Genomic DNA, 21,517 nt, shown 5'->3' on the forward strand with positions numbered 1-21,517 from the left:
GATGGGTATGCTAAGCACCGTGGGGAGTGATGGGTATGCTAACCACTGTGGGGAGTGATGGGTGTGCTAACCGCCATGGGGAGTAATGGGTATGCTAAGCACCGTGGGGAGTGATGGGTATGCTAACCACTGTGGGGAGTGATGGGTGTGCTAACCGCCATGGGGAGTAATGGGTATGCTAAGCACCGTGGGGAGTGATGGGTATGCTAACCACTGTGGGGAGTGATGGGTATGCTAACCACCGTGGAGAGGCATGGGTATGCTAACCACCGTGATGCGCGTTGGGTATGCTCACCACTGTGGGGGAGTGATGGGTGTGCTAACCACCATGATGCACGTTGGGTATGCTAACCACCTTGGGGAGTAATAGGTATGCTAACCACCATGATGCGCCTTGGGTATGCTAACCAACATGGTGAGCGATGGGTATGCTAACCACCGTGGAGAGTGATGGGTATGCTAACCACTGTGGGGAGTAATGGGTATGCTAACCACTGTTGGGAGTGATGGGTATACTAACCACTGTTGGGAGTGATGGGTGTGCCAACCACTGTTGGAAGTGATGGGTATGCTAACCACTATGGGAAGTGATGGGTATGCTAACCACTGTGGGGAGTGATGGGTGTGCTAACCACCTTGGGGAGTGATGGCCGATGGGTATGCTAACCACTATGGGAAGTAATGTGTGCTAACCACCTTGGGGAGTGAGGGGTATGCTAACCACTGTCGGAAGTGATGGGTATGCTAACCACTGTCGGGAGTGATGGGTATGCTAACCACTGTCGGAAGTGATGGGTATGCTAACCACTGTTGGAAGTGATGGGTATGCTAACCACTATGGGAAGTGATGGGTATGCTAACCACTGTGGGGAGTGATGGGTGTGCTAACCACCTTGGGGAGTGATGGGTAGGCTAACCACTGTGGGAAGTGATGGGTATGCTAACCACTGTGGGGAGTGATGGGTGTGCTAACCACCATGATGCGTGTTGGGTATGCTAACCACCGTGGGGAGTAATGGGTATGACCTTTTGACTACTGAATTTTTTATTGACCTTTTGCCTAAGTTGATCTCAAAAATAGTTAGTGGTTGAATTCAGTTAGCCGATATGTAAATCCTATTCAAATTTCAAGTCAATCGGATTAAAATTGTGGATTTTAGAAATTTTGAAAAAAAAGTGGTTTACCTTTGGCCTATGTTGACCTTTTGACCTTGTGACCTCAAAATATATAGGATTTTGTCGGACCACCAACTCTGCCATTTGGTGAAGTTTCGTGAAGATCGGTTTCAAATGGTGACCTGTAGGCAAGTTTAAGTGAGCGGACAGACAAACACACAAACACACAAACCAGTGATCAACATACCTGCAAAAAATTTTTTTTTTTTTGCCAAGTAACAAACACGCAGCAAGGTGTTTAATCCTCCTGTGAATTGGTTGAAGGTTTGCGGACAGGTTGCACTTTGACTGATGAGCCACGTTCATCACTCGTCCATGGCAGGAATGGCGTCACAATGTGTTCGTACAATTCCTCTGCACACAAAGCACGTGCTCTTTCCACTGCTAACTTGAAGTGCTCATTACGGGGACTCGAACCATCAAGGAACCGCATTCCCCCTTGAGGAATCGCAGATGCGACTTTCAGAACAACTCGGAGGTCTCCCGACGGACGACCGCGAGTCCCCACAAGTACCAGTGCTCGTCTTCCCTTGCCACTGTGTGCCAACTGCTTCAGTAAGTAGTCAAATCCCGTTTCGTCAATTAATTTGCGGTTGACAAATGAATACAAAGCAGTAATTTAATTACTCTAAGTGGTGATTACCTGTCGAGCAACACAACAGAGCTTTGGCTCTCAAACATACAAGACGAATAATAAAAGCATTTAAAATGATGTGTATTTACGCAGTCCGCTGCGATACTAAACTACTGACACAAGCATTTGTGGTTGCGTGCTTCGGGACAAGGTGGTTGTTACTCACTCGACCATACATATAATTTGGCCATCAAATTTCCAACGGAATGGGGTGATGGTGATAACTAGCACTTTGGCCATCCTGGCATGTAAACACCAAAAGGCTAGGCCTCTGGAACCGCACTAAATGAGCCACAGTGGGGTAACCTGCATTGCCCAGCACTGGTGCCACTCACAAGCAGGTGCCACCTTGGTTACCGGCGACCTTTACTCTCTGCACTCAGAACATCATCAACTGCAGAGTCCATAGAACACCTTACCTTGAGCAAAAGCTTTGGTATTGCTGTCTTTGGTTTGGTCTTTCTGTCTTCGACCGACTCCTCTCCGGCCTTGCCCCCCCCCCCCCCCCCAGCTCTCTCTGTGCTCTGCCCCCCAAATACTCCTACAAGTCGCACAAGATCTGCCAACAACACTCTTATGGTGAAATTGCCAAAATCAAGACTCTCTATTCACCTTTACTCTTTCATTCCTCTTTTCTCCCGCCTCTGGAACAAACTCCCTCACTCTCTTCAATCCCACTCCTCCCTCCAGGTCTTTAAAACAGCTGTTCACCACCACCTCTTATCTTCCCCCATCCAAAACCTTGATCTTTTCTACCCCCGCTAATTCACCCCAGATACACTTTTTGAAATACCAACTTCTGTCCTGGAAGTCCTACCAATGTCCATGTGTTGTTGTTTTTTTTACCTCTCCCACCCCCCTCCCTCCTTCCCGCGCCTCCTCCCAAGCCCTATCCCTCCCACAGATCTCCCGATGTCCTTGTTTTCTACTGTTGGACTTGTGTGCTTCCCTCTCTCTCTCCCCATCGTGTCTCCCGCTCCCTTTATTATATATTTTATGTGTCCGGTTTTTTTGTGATTAATGTTAGCTCTTACATGAGCCTCGATCTTGTATTCAAAGAAAAAAGAAAAAAAACATGGGAAAGGTCCTTTCAAATCTTGCTTTGCATTTCCGAGCATGAGCCGAGTGTGGGCGGCAAATATGATCGGTCGACATGGTGTAAGTTGATGTAAAATGAGGTAATAATTTGTCCAAGTACTGCAAAACTGGAAGTTTGTGCCAACAAGCTGATTTGTGTTCACAACTCAAGTATGTCATTCAAATGAAATACAACAAATGTTTAAAAATAAAACGACACTACTCTTCAACATCACGACGTCAACCGATATGCCTCCGCCCACATTATTACATTATAATACCTTTACAACCAAGTTTACTTTAAATCCATTCAGCTGTTCTCAAGTTATCACATTTTTAACTGACATGACATCTGACCTTTGACCTATTGACCCCAAATTGAAATCAGTTATCTTTACATCATTATACATACCTCTGCCAAGTATTAATTTTAATCCATTAAGCTTTTCACAAGTTATCACATTTTTACCATACATGACCTCTGACCTCTTCACCCCAAATTCGAATCAGTTAACCTTTACATCATTATACATACCTCTACCAAGTTTAAATTTAAATCCATTAAGCTTTTCACAAGTTATCACATTTTTACCATACATGACCTCTGATCTTTGACCTCTTGACCCCAAATTATAATCAGTTATCTTTACATCATTACACATACCTCTACCAAGTTTTAATTTAAATCCTATAAGCTTTTCACAAGTTATCACATTTTTACCATACATGACCTCTGACCTCTTGACCCCAAATTCGAATCAGTTATCTTTACATCATTATACATACCTCTACCAAGTTTTAATTTAAATCCATTAAGCTTTTCACAAGGTATCACATTTGTACCACACATGACCTCTGACCTTTGACCTCTTGACCCCAAATTCTAATCAGTTAACCGTTACATCATTATACATACCAGTACCAAGTTTTAATTAGATCACTTCAGCCATTCACAAGTTATAGACATATTACAGACCGACCTTTGACCTCTTGACCCCAAAATATAATCAGTTAATCTTTACATCATTATAGATACCTGTACCAAGTTTGAATTAGATGACTTCAGCCGTTCTCAAGTTATAGACCTCAACAAACTTTGACCTTTAACCCCAAATTCTAATCAGTAATCTTTACATCATTATACATAAGTGTACCAAATTTGGTCAGAATCCCATCATTGTTATTGCTGTAACAGGATTTTTACCTACCATGACCTCTGACCTTTGGTCTCTGACCTCATGACCCCAAAATCTAATCAGTTCATCTTTACCGCATTATACACCATATCATTCATGGTTCAGCACACCATATCATTCACAACGTGCTGGGGTTCCGCAAAGTGTCTGCAAGGTGGGTGCCGAAACAACTCACTCCCGAACTGAAAGAACGGCGAATGGACGCATGTAAAGTACTTCTGCGACGTTACGAAACAGAAGGCGACGCTTTCTTACCGCGTGTAGTGACTGGGGATGAAAGCTGGGTCCACTACTTTCAGCCAGAAACGAAGAGGGCAAACAAAGAGTGGCGCCATTGAACTTCACCGAAGCCTAAAAATCCGCACACAGCCGTCCGCTGGAAAAGTGATGCAGACGCTCTTCTGGGATAGCCGAGACCCACTTGTAGAGCATTACATGCCCAAAGGGACCACAGTCACCAGTGCATCATACTGTGACCTCCTTAAAAATCATCTGAAACCAGCAATCAGATCAAAACGTCGTGGGCTACTCATTCCTCACATATCACTACCGGTGTTTTGCTGCAGCAGTACAATGCTCGGCCCCATACTGCCCGTGCTACAGCTGCAACTATTGAGGACCTGCATTTTGAGTGTCCTCATCCACCCTACTCGCCAGACCTCGCCCCTTCGGATTACCACATCTTTGGGCCACTTAAAGAGGCTCCTGGTGGAACCACTTTCCGATCCGATGAAGAGGTCCAAGAGGCGGTGCACGAATGGCTACACAAGCAGCCAAAAGTTTTTTACCCTGCGCTCACGAAGCGAAAAGCAGGGTTAAGCATTCAGGTGCATACGTGTGCCGTGTCTGCATTTAAAAAATTCATTTTCTCGGCAACCGTTGGTCTGATTGACATGAATTTTTTTTTTACCGTCGGAGCGCCTCTGCCGGTAGGTTTTTTTCCCGATAATTATGATATCATAGGTCACGTGGTATGGACGCCATCTTGGAAAAACGTTACACCTCTATCTCCCAAACCGCTTTATTGAAAAAAAATTGAACCATGGCTCATTGTCAAGTACACCCCATGGGGAATAAGATATGTTAATGATGATGTCATAGGTGCCTCCATTATGACGTCATAATTCGACAAGTACAACGCTTGATCTGATCAGTATGAAAAAAATTTCCTCTGCAACTGTTAGTCCGATGAACACAAAATTTTCAGAATATGAGCGGCTCCTCCAGTAGAATTGTTCTGATAATTATGACGTCATTGGTCACGTGGTACAGGCGCCATCTTGGAAAAATCGAAAAAAGTTGCACCTCTATATCTCTGAAACCGCTCGATAGAAAAAATTGAAACATGGCTCATTGCTAAGTACTCCCATTGGGGAATAATATGTGTTAATGATGTCATTGGTGCCTTCGTTATGACGTCATAATTTGACAAGTACAACACATATCTGATCATTGTGAATTAATTTGTTTTAGCAACTGTTGGTCTGATGGGCATGAAATTTTCATCATAGGAGCACCTCCTCCTGTAGAATATTTTAATGATAATCATGACATCATAGGTCATGTGGTACAGGTGCCATCTTGGAAAAACCGTAAAATGTTGCACCTCTATATCTCCAAAACCGCTGCATGGAAAAAATAGAAACATGGCTCATTGTAAAGAACTCCATATGGGGAATATGTGTGGTTAATGATGACGTCATTGGTGCCATAATTATGACGTCATAATTCGACAGGGACAACGCTTAGTCTGATCAGTTTTAAATGTATGGAGCGTGATCTATGCAACAATTATATTAGAGAATATAAATTTATGATGTCATCGCTCACGTGGTCTGGCAGCCATAGTGGATCAAAGAAAAAAAAGTTCAAAAACAGAAGAGTTGGCTCGCCACAAGTTGACTGCACAGGGTAAGTGTTCTATGAATACCATCTAGTTTTCCTAGAGGAATCCAGGCCCTAGTAAAGCGCTGGAAAAAATTCATTGAACCGATGGAGATTATGTTGAAAAATAACAGTTGTTACACACGTACACGCAATAAACAAGTTGTGAAAAATATTTTGAGGTTACTAATTGACTGCCCCTCGTGTGTGTGTGTATATATATATATACACACGATGTGTGTGTGTGTGTGTGTGTGCATGTGATAAATCTCAGAACACAGACGAGATGTAGAAAATATAGAGAAGAGAGGAAGAGAAACCAAAAGCTCATGACCACGTGGCATCAATTGTGAAAATCAGATAATGCAATTTGTTTGTTACAAGTCAAAGGTAATATTTAATGAGAGCAGCACGAACACCAAGTCAAAAGCTAAAGATAATGTTTTTGTCAAAAGGCCTGATTTGAAATGCAATTCTATTCACGCATTAATTAATACAGGCAAGTTAATTAAGCAGAAAGATTCCCCACTTTGATTTCATAATGAATGAGGAAAAGAAAACTCACAAACAAGTGTTTGAGATGTCGTTTGTATTTATTGGATGATTGGAAGTAATCACAGATGAACAAGATGACAATGGTAATACAGTATTACACAATCACATCCTAATCCAAGGTATCAAATGAAACCTGCATACCTCACAATGCTCATAATCATCAGATCGCAGGAATGATTCTACTCTAACCATATATACACACAAACGTAGAACCATAGAAAGGTATGACTTGATGTTTACGCAAACAAACAGAAATATAACCTCCATATATATATATATATATATATATATATGCGAGCAGTCCAGAAAGCGCATGAAGACAGCCGCAGAACACCAAGACAAGTACTGCAGACACAGACATCCCAGCCCACATAGCCTAGACAAGAAAGAAGAACGCACAATGGCGATACGAATGAGGCTCTTAAAATGCCCATCACGTCCGGCAAAAAAGATTCCTCTCGAGCAGCCATTTGCAATGGACCACATCACGACGATGATCCGCGAACCGTGTCCCAAGTCGAGCTTGGGCGTCGCCATTCAAGTAGTTCAAAACAAAACCGTCTGCATTGCTAAAGGTAATGAGAAGGTTGTATGTTCAGGTGTGTGAAAATTAGCTTGGTAAAGTCAATGCCATCACCTGAGTGACGTTTATGAACTACACTTTGGATGAAACCTTTTGGACACATGAAACAAATAAATTAATCAAATCCATAAGGCAAGCTTCGCACAGTCAAAGTGTTTACAGTTGTGACAGAAATGAAACGTGGTTAGCTGGCCAGGTGGTTACCTGGACAGGTGGTGAGCTGGCCATGTACAATACATCATTCTGAGGATGTACATGCAGTGATCCAACAAGTTTTGAATATGTGCCTGAGGTTAGACAACACGTTTGATGTCGAGGTGCATGCAGTTATCCAGTTAGTTGGAGGTGCATGCAGTTTTTGACACGGATGCGGTTATGTAGCAGATTGTTACGGAGATGTGAATAAGTTAACGGGTAACACATTACAATTACATTCATATCATTATCTGGTACAGTACATCATTTTTGAGGATAAGCATGAGCTGAGCTGGCACATTGTTCCCAACAGAGTCGGCTTTCGTCCATTAGACATCAAAGTATAAGAAGTTGCAAAGTTGCATCGAAGTACAAGAAGATGTTGCAAGAAGTTGCGATATGCTGAGATGTTGCAAGAAGTTGTGATATGTTGCAAGAAGTTGCGATATGTTGCAAGAAGTTGCGATATGTTGCAAGATGTTGCAATATGTTGCAAGAAGTTGCGATATGTTGCGATATGTTGCGAGAAGTTGTGAGAAGTTGCGATATGTTGCGAGAAGTTGCGATATGTTGCAAGAAGTTGTGATATGTTGCGAGAAGTTGCAATATGTTGCGAGATGTTGCAAGAAGTTGCGATATGTTGCGAGAAGTTGCGATATGTTGCAAGAAATTGCGATATGTTGCAAGAAGTTGTGAGATGTTGGGAGAAGTTGAGAGATGTTGCGAGCTGTTGCGAGATGTTGTGAGATGTTGGGAGAAGTTGCGAGATGTTGCGAGATGTTGTGTGCTGTTGCGAGAAAGTTGCAAGAAGTTGCGAGATAGTTGCGAGCTGTTGCGAGAAAGTTGCAAGATGTTGTGAGAAGGGACTAGATTTGTACGCAGGTTTCATATCGTAAGAATGATAAAGCAATGTTGTCAGAAGCAAGGAGTGACTCATTCATTTTACACAAATAAACCATAGAAAATCAAATTTAAATAGCACTTAAAGCACTAAACCCACACAGCTTTTGGCAGATGTTTAAAATTTAGTGGCACATGTAGCGATGTTTCTTTTGTGGTGAAAATATAAAATTTGAGAAGCAAGACTGCTCTCGTGGCAAAGACATCCGTACAGTTGGGCTCAGAGAAGAAATCAAACCTCTTGTCGAGATGTCAATTCAGTGGGACCTCCACAAATGTACAGGACATTCTGTAGAACATTTATTCGTTTTGGCCGAATCCTTTAACCACAAAAAGCACTTTCACCATGATGCTTGAGGGGTGAGGTCTTCAATATAATGTGCACAAGGTGGTTCTCATTCTCAGAATGATACTCAATACTGGAATAAATGGCAGAAAAGTCATTTTATGGGTTTTACCCAAGTCCTATTGTCGAAGGATTGGGAGACAGCGAATGGTCAAAGGAGACACATGCAACACACTCAATGGGTTCTTTGTAAGTACATTCATGGAAAGAGAAATGTGCGCATGATGCGCAGGAATAATTGAGCAAGCCACCAGGTGCAGTGGCACGCACAGGTACAAGTCACGTGAATAAAAGGTACCGATGACCTTACAAACTGGTAGGCAAGAGAGGTCCCTCAGAACGGGAAGGTTGGCAAGTTTCACATGGAATGCGATGCTGTGTTGCTTGGTCAGACAAAGTATGGTTGCACTCATGGTCTGTATTGTTACATGCGGATTGACACACACGCACACAAACGTGCAGATTGATACACACGCACACAAACGTCAATCCTCTCCAGAGCCGGCATCTGACCGAGCATCCTTTGAGCTGCCCTTCTTGTGTCGCTGCTTGCGTTTCTTCAGCATGCGCACCTGTTTAAATAAAAACACACCTGTGAGGTTCAAACATGTATGCGGTGTCCTGGGGGCACCATCCCCACGTAAAGCATAATGCCCCAGGGGCATAGTCCCCACATAAATTGCGATGCCCCAGGGGCATAGTCCCCACATAAATTGCGATGCCCCAGGGGCGTAGTCCCCAAATAAATTGCGATGCCCCGGGGGCATAGTCCCCACATAAATTGCGATGCCACGGGAGGTGCAGTATCCCCATAAATTGTGACATCCTGGGGGAGCACATGCTCCAGGTAACGCCAGAGGGAGGTAGGTGGGGAGTGCAGTCACCACGGAAATTATGGTGCTGTGGGGAGGGGGGAGGGGCAGTCTCTGCATAAAGCACAATGCCCATGCAGCACTCCATGAACTCAGTACCAGCATATAATGCACAGTACCCGGAGGGAGCAGTTCCCATATGCAGCACTCCAAGGGTGCAGTCCCCACAGCATGCAGCACCCGAAGGGTGCAGTTGCCACAGCATGCAGCACCCGAAGGGTACAGTTCCCACAGCATGCAGCACCCCAAGGGTGCAGTCCCCACAGCATGCAGCACCCCAAGGGTGCAGTCCCCACAGCATGCAGCACCACAAGGGTGCAGTCCCCACATCATGCGCCACCCCAAGGGACAGTCCCCACAGCATGCGCCACCCCAAGGGTACAGTCCCCACAGCATGTGGCAGGCCATGGTCACAGTACCAGTGTGGCATGCAGTGCCCTATGAGTGCAGGTGCGTTCAGCCAGTTTGTTCCCCTCGTGAGCACCCCTTGCATGCACACCGAACGCACACCCCCTGCACCCGCCCTGGGTGTACGTCCTTTGTACACATGGGCTGAGCAAACTCTAAAATCACTCCCACACAGGTAACACCCAGTGTGTGCTCCAGAATGATCCAAATAACAGTCCACGAGACACTTTAATTGAATGTCTGTGTGAAAGGTTCTTCATGCACTCATCATGCTTTAATCTCCATTTCCTGGAAAATACATATTGGAAAAGGACATGCTCAGGTTTATTTATTCCCAGGTAAACACTTAAAGATTTTGCTCATCGTTTCATGGCCTAATAGGTAGAGGATGTACCTAGGAGAAGGTTAAAAAATTGCCACACTAAGTGCTACGAAGTTAGAAAACGACCTTTAATGAGCAGGTGGGTGGAAGTTTGATCCATGTGAAGCCCCCAAAAAACAGGATCATTTTGATTAAACGCACCGTGGGAGCACAGCACACTGTGCGTACCAGTGTACCTGACTAATAAAGCCGGTCTTAGTGGGACATGTCTGTTATGAGCACCAAGAGTTGCACGCGACTCCGGGTCTGCCAGAATAACGAGGTTGGAAAAGCGACAGGACAAAACACCTGCTCACAAAACGCTGTGATCTACCATGTGGGAAGGGAAACGCTCTCCTTCATTTTGAGGAACACGGCACGGTGTGTACTCACCTTGGTTCCCGTCAGGGACACGATGACCGTGCCGGGCGGTTGCGTCCAAGGCTCACCGTCCACCTGCATGGCCACCTCTCTGTGCAAAGTAAGACGGATGAAGGTGCCCTGAGCGATGCGAATTCCCGAACGAAGCCGGCTCTGAACTTGGCCCTGCAGGACATCACCGCATTCCAGTATCATTTACTACTCTGACATCCATGAGCACTTTTATGGGAAGGAAAACAGGTTTGAAAAAGCCTTATATTCTGAGGGTTCAAGAGAACATGGTTACCTTGAATAACATCAGGACAGTGTTTGAAACAAACGATTTATCTGTTGAACATAGTTGTTCTGCAATCGATTGTGACAACTTCCTTTCAACTCAGAGTTCCGTGTATTTTCCCTACAACTCAATAACTGATGAAATACGAACGTTAAAGTTATGAATATCAACAGGTGTTAAAAATATGCTTAACATAACAACAACAACCACAAACAATATATGCTTAACATAACAACAACAACAACAACAAACAATATATGCTTAACATAACAACAACAACAACAAACAATATATGCTTAACATAACAACAACAACAACAACAAACAATATATGCTTAACATAACAACAACAACCACAAACAATATATGCTTAACATAACAACAACAACAACAACAAACAATATATGCTTAACATAACAACAACAACCACAAACAATATATGCTTAACATAACAACAACAACCACAAACAATATATGCTTAACATAACAACCACAAACAATATATGCTTAACATAACAACAACAACCACAAACAATATATGCTTAACATAACAACAACAACAACAAACAATATATGCTTAACATAACAACAACAACCACAAACAATATATGCTTAACATAACAACAACAACAACAAACAATATATGCTTAACATAACAACAACAACAAACAATATATGCTTAACATAACAACAACAACAACAACAAACAATATATGCTTAACATAACAACAACAACAACAAACAATATATGCTTAACATAACAACAACCACAAACAATATATGCTTAACATAACAACAACAACAAACAATATATGCTTAACATAACAACAACAACAACAACAACAAACAATATATGCTTAACATAACAACAACAACAAACAATATTTTATATATACGCATACTCGCGTACACAGGCAATCAAACACACAGAGACACACAGAAGCATAGACACATGCACAGACACACACACAAATAAAGACACAAATATAGACACACACAAACATAGACACACACAAACACAGACACACACAAACATAGACACACACAAACATAGACACACACAAACATAGACACACACAAACATAGACACACACAAACATAGACACACACAAACATAGACACACACAAATATAGACACACACAAACATAGACACACACAAACATAGACACACACAAACATTGACACACACAAATATATAGACACACAAATATAGACACACACAAATATAGACACACAAATATAGACACACAAATATAGACACACACAAATATAGACACACACAAATATAGACACACACAAATATAGACACACACAAACATAGACACACACAAACATAGACACACACAAACATAGACACACACAAACATAGACACACACAAATATAGACACACACAAATATAGACACACAAATATAGACACACAAATATAGAGACACACAAATATAGACACACACAAACATAGACACACAAATATAGACACAAATATAGACACACACAAATATACACACACAAATATACACACACACAAATATAGACACACACAAATATAGACACACACAAATATAGACACACACAAATATAGACACACACAAATATAGACACACACAAATATAGACACACACAAATATAGACACACACAAATATAGACACACACAAATATAGACACACACAAATATAGACACACACAAATATAGACACACAAATATATACACACACAAATAAACACACAAATATAGACACAAATATAGACACGCACAAATGCAGACACACGCCAAATTACGTGAACCAACCCCAACTTCCCTCACCATGTGCATGACACCTGTCACTCCCACGACCTCAAGCTTCCCATCATCCATTCGGGGTTTCTCATAACTGCTGTCACTTTCTGAGCCCCAGAGATCTGCACCAGAACCCCAGCTGCAAAATAAAAGATAAAAGAACACAGAGCATGACCCCGAGGTCACATCTCATGGGAACACTTAACACGCAGCTCATTCACGTGCCAGGTCCACTACAGGTGCACATACTCTCTCTGTAGCTCATGGTGAGCGAATGCGATGGAGAATGGATCTTGTTCGGCACAAAGGATTATAAATCAGTCTGTGGATCGTAATACTTTGTAGAGTTTGTCTTTTTCAATAAGGTGCTCTTCTCCATGAGCCTCAATCTCATAATAAAAACAACATCGGTGCACAAAACCCCGATTGGATACCGTAAACGCATAATTTGCATTAATGTACTAACAAACGTTTTAAAAGCTTTTTTTTAAACATTAAGCTTTTGTTGCCAAAGCAGATGCAGTCGATCTTAATGTCCATGTGAAATAACTGTCAACAAAGAACTTTTCTTTCGTATAAAACCTGCTGTTGTTCATGGTTTGAGATGCTTTTGTCATTATCCTCACAATGATAAATGCATTCAAATATACGTGTGTGTGTGTGTGTGTGTGTGTGTGTGTGTGTGTGTGTGTGTGTGTGTGTGTGTGTGTGTGTGTGTGTGTATGTACGTACGTGTGTGTGTGTATATATATATTGTTGCGGTTTTGAGAACCCACACTTGTAAATACAACATCATTAAAGGTTAAAGGTAGCACCCCATAGATAGGCCACAAGCAACACGTAGGTCACCATAGGACGTCAGTTATTTCTTAGAATGTGTTTAGATAAGGCCATTCCCAATAATTGCATCTGCGTTGTGTCAATCAAATAAGAGTAGGCCCTTCCGTTCATTTTGGCAGCCTCCCTTCCAAGCGACGCCATTAAGCGCTCCCCAGTCTGTGCCCCATGGCCCCTCCCAATTTGTTACACGCCTTTGTCAGCAGCGTTCGCAACCTCGCTGGGCTTCCGCTCAAACCAGCCCAGAAACCCACGAGGTAAGGCCCAAAAAGGGGGCGGAGCGCCAGGATGGAGGTGCGGTCACGTCAACCAGCCATCAAGGCGGGGCCAGTAAGCCAACACCAGCCAACCAGGGCTGAGGTGAGGTCACCTGACAGGGCGTGGTTTTGGGCTCCGAGAACGTTCGCTGGCTTGGTTATAAAAGCGCGCATGAAAAGCCCTCAACAGGACTTAAAGAGAGAGCGAAGGACTGTGCGGAAAGGACTTGTTGGAAGGTTGGCTTATGAAAAGGACTTATCGTGGTTGAAAGGACTTGGAAGGACTCGCTGGCGCTGATTGCAAAGGACTCGTGAGGAAGGTGCAGTGTGATAAGAACTTACGGAGCAGCGCTCATTGTGAAAGGACTGAAGCCAAGATTGGTATTGAAAGATCTGGAAGGAATTGCGCTTCACGAGAGGGCTGACTGGGCAAGCGTGTGGCACGCATTACTGAGAACCGCAGCGTGCAGGACATAGGGGAGGGGGCGCTTGGAGCGAGTAAGACCGGTAGCGCGAGAACAAAAGCGCCGGTACACGAATTACGTACGCCGATAGCCCAAGCTTACCCTTCCCCGTCACGATAATTGTCCACTCACGCTACGCTACACGGAGAGCTGGCTGCCGGGTTTCATTGCTTGGTACGGGTCGAGGACCGGAGCCTGGACACCATCGCCAGACCTTCCACTCTACCATCTACACCCCCCGCGTGAGTCTGGAGTCTGAGACCGAATCTGAGAGCGAGCGGGCCTGAGTCCAGGGAATAAGTTAGGACTGTAGTTAAGACTGCCCTGTGTACTTTTCCTTCCTCTTTCTTTCTTGTACATTCTTTCGTTTCCTCTTCTTCTTTGTACATTTGTTAATAAATTGCATTGTTCTTTCTGGTTTCTCCTTAATCCGATCATCCTAGTCTTTTCTCCATTGGGTAAACGTGGCACGATCGGAACTGCTATAATCGGGTTAGCCATTGTTAACAGCTCGGATCGCGGATCGCTATCCGCTCGGCGTTTCCACCTGATATCCGTGATTCGAGCGGGAGTTATTCCCTTGCTTCACGGTCGGTGGTAGTACTTAGGTAATAGGACTAAAACTCGACCAACAACCCTATTTACTACCGACCGGAAGGAACGTTATAACCCCCAGGGTCGCGTCGGCCAGATAAAAGACAAGGGGATTAACCCCCTCTTGATAAGGGGAGAGCCGACGTCGGAGATCCGCAACAATATATATATATATATATATATATATACATATATATATATTGTTGCGAATATGGAATTTGGCCTCCATATCCGCTTGTAAATATTCCCCTATTTTCTCCAATACTCCCCAACTTTCCCCAATCCCCCATTCCCTAGTCCCATTGCATGTAAATAACAATCAGTAGAGCCGACCTTCCCCTTATTCCCCCATTAAATGTCGTGCCCAGGTCCACCGCACCACACGTAGACAACTTTCGGACATCTTCCTAGTTATTCTTATTCTATGTCAGTTAAGGCCTCGTCTCCATTAATTATGACTCTTCGTTGCACCAGAATGTGATTATATGGCATCAGTAGTGAGTTTAGGACCTTTCCCATACCTCCTTCCATCTTCTTCCCCAACAATTACAACAACAACAGAGGAGATGGCGGCGGAGCGGGGGAGGATGCGTCCTCACACCGGCTCGATTAGCTCCAGACCATGCGCTCCACGGGGTTACCACGAAGGGGCTCCTTGTCAGCTCCTCGTCAAGGGCGGAGCCTGGTAAACCCCCCGCACGCACCCAATGAGAAGCAACGTGCCGATTCCACGAGGCGGAGCTAACGAGCCGAGGGCGTGTCACTCCCCGCCGGATATACGCGGCCACGCGCCGGATGTGAAGAGAGATGCGCACCCAGCTTGGAGAAGGAAAGCCACCTGCGAGCGCTGAGTGAGATGCGCACCCAGCTTGGAGAAGGAAAGCCACCTGCGAGCGCTGAGAGAGATGCGCACCCAGCTTGGAGAAGGAAAGCCACCTGCGAGCGCTGAGTCGGATGCGCCCCCAGCTTGAGACGACGGGACGCCGCCTCGAGCGCTGTGGAACCTCCTGCATCTACTGGACCGTACAGTACCCTGTCCTTGAGCCAAGAGTGCACCTTGAGCCATCGATTCTGCCTTTCCTAGCCATCAATCCCCGTGTGAGTCAGCCTTGTCCCGTTTATCTGTCGTCTGTTGGGAATAATATAAGATTGTGTCTAAGTGCTTGTCTTTCTATGCTGTCCCTCTTGTAGTTGTAATCTAACCTTCCGCCTTAATATAACCTCCTCCGGAGGTCTTGAGAACTGAACCCCTGGTGTCGTATTGTGTTATTGTAATCCAGCCGGGTGTCTTCTTTTTCTTATTGAGCCAGCATAGCGCGACTAGTCAACGTTCGGGCACAATCGGGTAACTTGTGCAGACGTGGTCATACCATAAAACCGCTCGGTAAATAACATCCAAGCCACGTCTGTAACAATTGGTGTCGAGGAGTGGAATTCGAACCCGGGACTAAATTTATTAGGCCCAAATTGGTAACAAGTAGAATCGATTCGGAGCGCGTTTCCCGCGCGAAATTATAACGGCGAAATTTGTATTTGTTTTACGAAACTCGAATTTTGCAAGTCGCGCTATGGCGGATCAACACGGCTGGGGTCCGGTAGGGGAGAGAGAGGTAGGGTCGATCCAGGACCAAAATGAGGGACAGGAGGAGAGCGAAGCAGTGAGGGCGGCAGGTTCGCAAAATAGCGCCGTCACGCACGAAGAAGCGGGCGCGCAAAATGGCGCCTCGCTGATCACCGCGCCAGCGACCGTGGCAGCGCCCCCGGTGGATTTGAACTTGTTTTTTATACAAATGAAGGCCCTTATGGCCCAGAATAGTGAGCGATTGGAGGGCCGGATGGATGCTCAGAGTGAGCAATTGGGGGTAATGGGGAACCGGATGGATGCTCAGGGTGAGCGATTGGAGGACCAAATGGGGGTAATGGGGAACCGGATGGATGCTCAGGGTGAGCGATTGGAGGGCAAAATAGGGGTAATGAGGGACGAAGCGAGGGGTACCAGTGAGGGATTAGACAATAATTTTAAGGGATTAGACATGAAATTTGGGAAATTAGACGATAGATTAGGGGAAATACAGGAGGGGTTAACGGGGGTAGAAAACAGAATGGCCGCTCAAGAGAATCAAATGGAAGGGATGCAAAAAGGGTTAGAGGGGTTAGAAAACACCATGGAAGGCAAATTGAGGGACATGAGGGACCAAGCGGAAAGGGAAGTTAACCAAATGGGGCAGCAGATAGAGGGGGTCAGAATGGGGGTAGAAACCAAACTGGATGCTCACAGGGAGGAAATGGAGCAGATGAGGGTGGCATCTGGGCAGGAGATGCAAGTGATGGGAGAGGAGATCAGAAGAGGAGTGAGTGAGGAGGTCGGAGGAGTGCGCGAGGAGGTGAGGCACTGTAAGGAGCGCATGGAGAAAGAGGTGAGAAAGGGGACTGTAAAATTGCAAGGTGGTATAGAGGAGTTGACGCTGGGAGTAGAACAACTGACAGTGGGACAAAAGGAGTTGGGGGACCAGGTAAAGAAGAACACAGCGGTAATAGAGGGTTTAAAATCGACACAGAAGGAGATGAAAAAGGACGTAGGGGTAATTAAAAAAGAGTGTCAGACGGTACATGAGGACCTGACGAGGAAAATGGACAAGGTGGTAGAGGTAATGGAGGTTAAAGAGCGGGAGGTGCGGGAGCACATAGAAAAAAATAAAGTGGAGTTAGAGGAAGAACTTAAAGGGGCGCACGAAGAGATGAAGGAGATGAAGCAAAAATTAGAAGAAGTGGAAGAAGGGGTGAGCGAAATTAAAAAGCGACGGAGAGAGGATAAGAAAGAGATAAAAGAGGAGGTAAAAGAATTGGTCCAGAGTCTGTGTTCGGATCGTGATGATGTGCTCATTAACCGGATGAGGGATTCGCAGGTGATGGAGGAGAAGCGAAGAGGAAGAGGACCCGGTGTAAGTGGTGACCAATATGGTCGTGCGTATGATGCGCCAGGGGATTTAAGGAGCTTGGGGGTCGAGATGGACCCGGGTGTTCGTGAGAGGCCGTTGGTGAAGTGTGCGACAGGTCTGGTGTGCGAAAAAGGAGGTGAGCGAGAAAGTCCGACTCTGGGGTGTGTGAGGAAAAAGTGCGTGCCAAGGAGTGAGTGTGCTGGCGAGAGTGAGTCGGTCGTAGCGCGTGTGCGAGGGAGCACGTGGAAGCGCGGGGTGGTGAGTGTTACAGAGGGTGTGACAGGAGAGTGTGCGCAAGAGTGTGCGCGAGAAAGGTGTGTGACGGACAGGTGCATGAGGAAAGAGTGCGCTGTCAGAAGTAAGGAAGAGTGTCCACCTGTGGTGAGTGTTACAGAGGGTGTAACGGGAGAGTGTGCGCGAGAAAGGTGTGTGACGGACAGGTGCATGAGGAAAGAGTGCGCTGTCAGAAGTAAGGAAGAGTGCCCACCTGTGGTGAGTGTTACAGAGGGTGTAACGGGAGAGTGTGTGCGAGAAAGGTGTGTGACGGACAGGTGCATGGGGAAAGAGTGCGCTGTCAGAAGTAAGGAAGAGTGTCCACCTGTGGTGAGTGTTACAGAGGGTGTAACGGGAGAGTGTGCGCGAGAAAGGTGTGTGACGGACAGGTGCATGAGGAAAGAGTGCGCTGTCAGAAGTAAGGAAGAGTGCCCACCTGTGGTGAGTGTTACAGAGGGTGTAACGGGAGAGTGTGTGCGAGAAAGGTGTGTGACGGACAGGTGCATGGGGAAAGAGTGTGCTGTCAAGAGTAAGGGTGAGTGCGTTGTCACGAGTGGAGGTGAAAGTAGTGAGAGTGACATGGAGCGTGAGTTAGTTGTGACAGGTGAGCGAGGATGTACACCTGGGATGGAAGGATGCACACCTGGAATGGTAGAGCGTGAGTGGGAATGCACGCTGGAGTTGGTGGTGAGGCACGTGGTTGGGTGTGCGAATGAGAGCACACCTGTGATTGTCACAGAGGAGGTGACCGAGGAGGGGGCGCGAAGAGGTGTATTGGTGAGGTGTGCGAGCGACGAATGTGTGCCAAAGTGTTCGGTGGTCAGGTGTGTGACCAAGGCTGTGAGTGGAATGAGTGTACCTGGGTGTGTAAGGAAAGGTACGAGGAGCATGGGCACGGCTGGATGTGTGAGCAAGGAACGGGCTGCGGGGTGTAAGCGTCCAGGTGAAGCATCGACGTTACACGGGTTAGAGGTTAGAGCGACTTTTAGCCGAAGCAGGCCCTCGGTGCGTGCCGGGCCTCGCTTTGAACGGCCGCGTCCAGGCTCCACTAGGCGGAGCTGGCAGCCCGATAGAAAGGGTCGTCATGGCGACCACTTTTTGGTGAGACGTGCCGGCAGGTCGAGATCGGGGCATTGGATGGCTCCGTGCCGAGAAGGTGCGTGGGATCTCGGGCCGGGTAAACCTCCTTCCCTGCACCGAAGGCAGGATGCAGCCAGCCACTGGCACAGAACAACCAGCATCCATTGCTTGGCTTTACGAAGCCGGGCTTTGGACGGGAATTGGCGCACCGAGAGGTATTAGTGAGTAGACGGGTGATGAGGTTAGTGTTTTGGACCCAAAATTAGAGAAAAACAAAATTTGATGATTGGCAAGGGATTGGCAGTAGTGATTGGCAGATGATGGGCAGTGATTGGCAAATTTTTAATTTGTTGAAATTTGATGTGCAAAATTGGTAGTGAGAGACCCCCGATGTGGTGGGATGGCAAATCCACCATCCCTCACAGGTGGGGGCAAAGGAGCAATAGTTTATGGGGTGTATGGCAGTGAAAACTAGCCCGGGTGGGTTAGGTTATATTGTAGGGATCTAGAAAGATGACATTAGGTAACGTTAAGTTTAGTTAGTGACTGATACCTGTAGTGGGGACGCAGGTAGATTAGTATGGATGATAATGACGTGAGAGCGCAATAGTTAAAGGGACGACTGGGAAGCGCAAGTTTCAGAAGGGAGTAGTTAGCTGAGATGATGCTGTGTGTGTGAGGATTGAACAAGTGTGATTGCACAGGTGTGCAACTGGACAGGTGTGTGGAGCAGTGTATGAGTAGTGAGTGTTGTGGATCAGCGCGAATGCGCTTGGGGAGAGAAGGGTGCAGGTGGCACCAGGTGTGAGAGCACAGGTGTGCAGGTACAGGTGTGTGGAGAGAGTTGGAGTGAGTGGTACGGAGTGGTGTGCATGGTGCGAAGGTGTGGATGGGGGAAGAGTGGACCCCTTTCACGAGTACCCGGGGCGGGTAGTGTAAGTGTTAGGTAGAGGGTGCAGGTAAATTGTGGTTGGATATTGGCATTTGTGGTGCGGTTGCAGAATGGTGTTGTGAATGGGTGCATTAGTGTTGTGGAAATGGCTGGGCGTGTAGCCTGTTAGTGTGTGTAGTTGGTTGGGCACTCCACCACTGTGAGGATGTCGGCCAGGTGAGGCCGCAGGTGGGCTCTGGGAGCCGGTAGTTGTGAGTGGGTGCCTGAGGATCCCGGGTGTGGATCGGGCAGCCCAGTGCCAGAGAGGGCACGGAGTGGGGAGAGAGCCAGAGGGCCTTCCCCAGGTAGTTAGGTTAGGGTAAGGAGCAGGTAAGCTCGGAGGCAACTGCAGTGGTGGAGGTGTGCAGGTGGGTAGACCCACTGGGAGAGGTACACGCCGCAGCCCAGAAATTGTGCGAGGGCACCGGGAGATGAATCGGGGGAGTGAGACCCCAAATTGAAGCGCACCACAGTTTGGCCAATGGGAATTGGTTTTTAGAACCCATAGTGTAAGAGGGCCAATGGTTTGGCCGGAGAAAAACCCCGGGTAGTGTAAAGTTGTTAAAGTCATTTAGGAAATAGTTAGGATTGATGAACCTGTCGCACCATACGCAGCCACTTACCTGTGGTGATGATGATGACTCCACACCTGTGTTTTCTTTGTGTGTGTTGCAGAAATGAGAATTGCTGTTGGATTTGTGAGACGCATCACGACGTGGATGAGACATTGGGGTGATTCCATCTCTCCCTCCCTAGGAGGGACTGATGATGAATTGGTAATGGCAAATTATGATGTTGAGTTGGAGATGGCAAATTTTGATGAGAGTTGAAAATGGCAAATTTGATTGGTTAGGAGGGAGAGAAGACGAATTTGGTTTATGGGAGGAACGGGGAAGACAGTAGGGATGTTTGTTGATTTGTAAAGTAGATGTTTATGGGTAGTGTTGTGTTTTGTGGATACAGTAAGGGGTAAGGGAGGGGCCATGTAGGTTACCTGGTGGGGGGGGGGCGTACGATAGGAACGTACCTGTCTCACCTGGTTCCCATGTGCCCCCAGTGTGCATCACCTTACATTGCGTGCACTTTTGCGCCCTTACCACCTTACTCACTTGTCTGCTTCTTTTGTCTCCCACCTCCGAGGATCTGGCTTTGGGGTAGAGAGAGAGGAGAGAGAGGTGCTGGCTGCGCAGTTGTGGGCCTGCACTTTCGCTGTTTGCTGCCGGGATCGATACACCATATGGACCGCAATGTTTGTGGCCACCCACAATGGACCGCAGTTCGTTTGCGGCCAAGCACCACCCGGGGATGGACCTATGGGTCAACGTGGCACCTATGCCATACAGGTGAACCACTTTTAGTTGACACCAAGTGCACCACAAGAAGAGCAAGAGACACCTGCAGGGTTAGGGGTTGTCGCATTTATTTTTATTCCAATGAACAATGGTGACTGCACCGATTGGTGGTGGGGTGGTGCTGTTGATGCTCGGGAAGGGTGCTCTGCACGTTATTAAAGGCCGTCG

At 46.2% G+C, this 21,517-nt stretch overlaps 1 protein-coding gene across 3 annotated transcripts in view; it reads right to left on the reverse strand.

The window, feature by feature from the left end:
• Positions 1-6,541: 6,541 nt before the first annotated feature.
• Positions 6,542-21,517, reverse strand: part of DGKQ (diacylglycerol kinase theta) — a 224,058-nt gene continuing 209,082 nt past the window's right edge. For all 3 annotated transcript variants that reach the window (XM_068105716.2, XM_068105715.2, XM_068105714.2), the window contains 3 exons: positions 12,650-12,761; positions 10,581-10,733; positions 6,542-9,118 (listed from right to left, as the gene is read on the reverse strand). In XM_068105716.2, coding sequence (XP_067961817.2) covers positions 9,032-9,118; positions 10,581-10,733; positions 12,650-12,761 — 352 coding nt within the window. In that variant the 3' untranslated portion in view covers positions 6,542-9,031. The remainder of the gene's footprint in view (positions 9,119-10,580; positions 10,734-12,649; positions 12,762-21,517) is intronic.

Source organism: Myxine glutinosa, chromosome 2 (genome assembly GCF_964187855.1).
Source record: "Myxine glutinosa chromosome 2, kmMyxGlut1.1, whole genome shotgun sequence".
NCBI lineage: Eukaryota > Metazoa > Chordata > Myxini > Myxiniformes > Myxinidae > Myxine > Myxine glutinosa.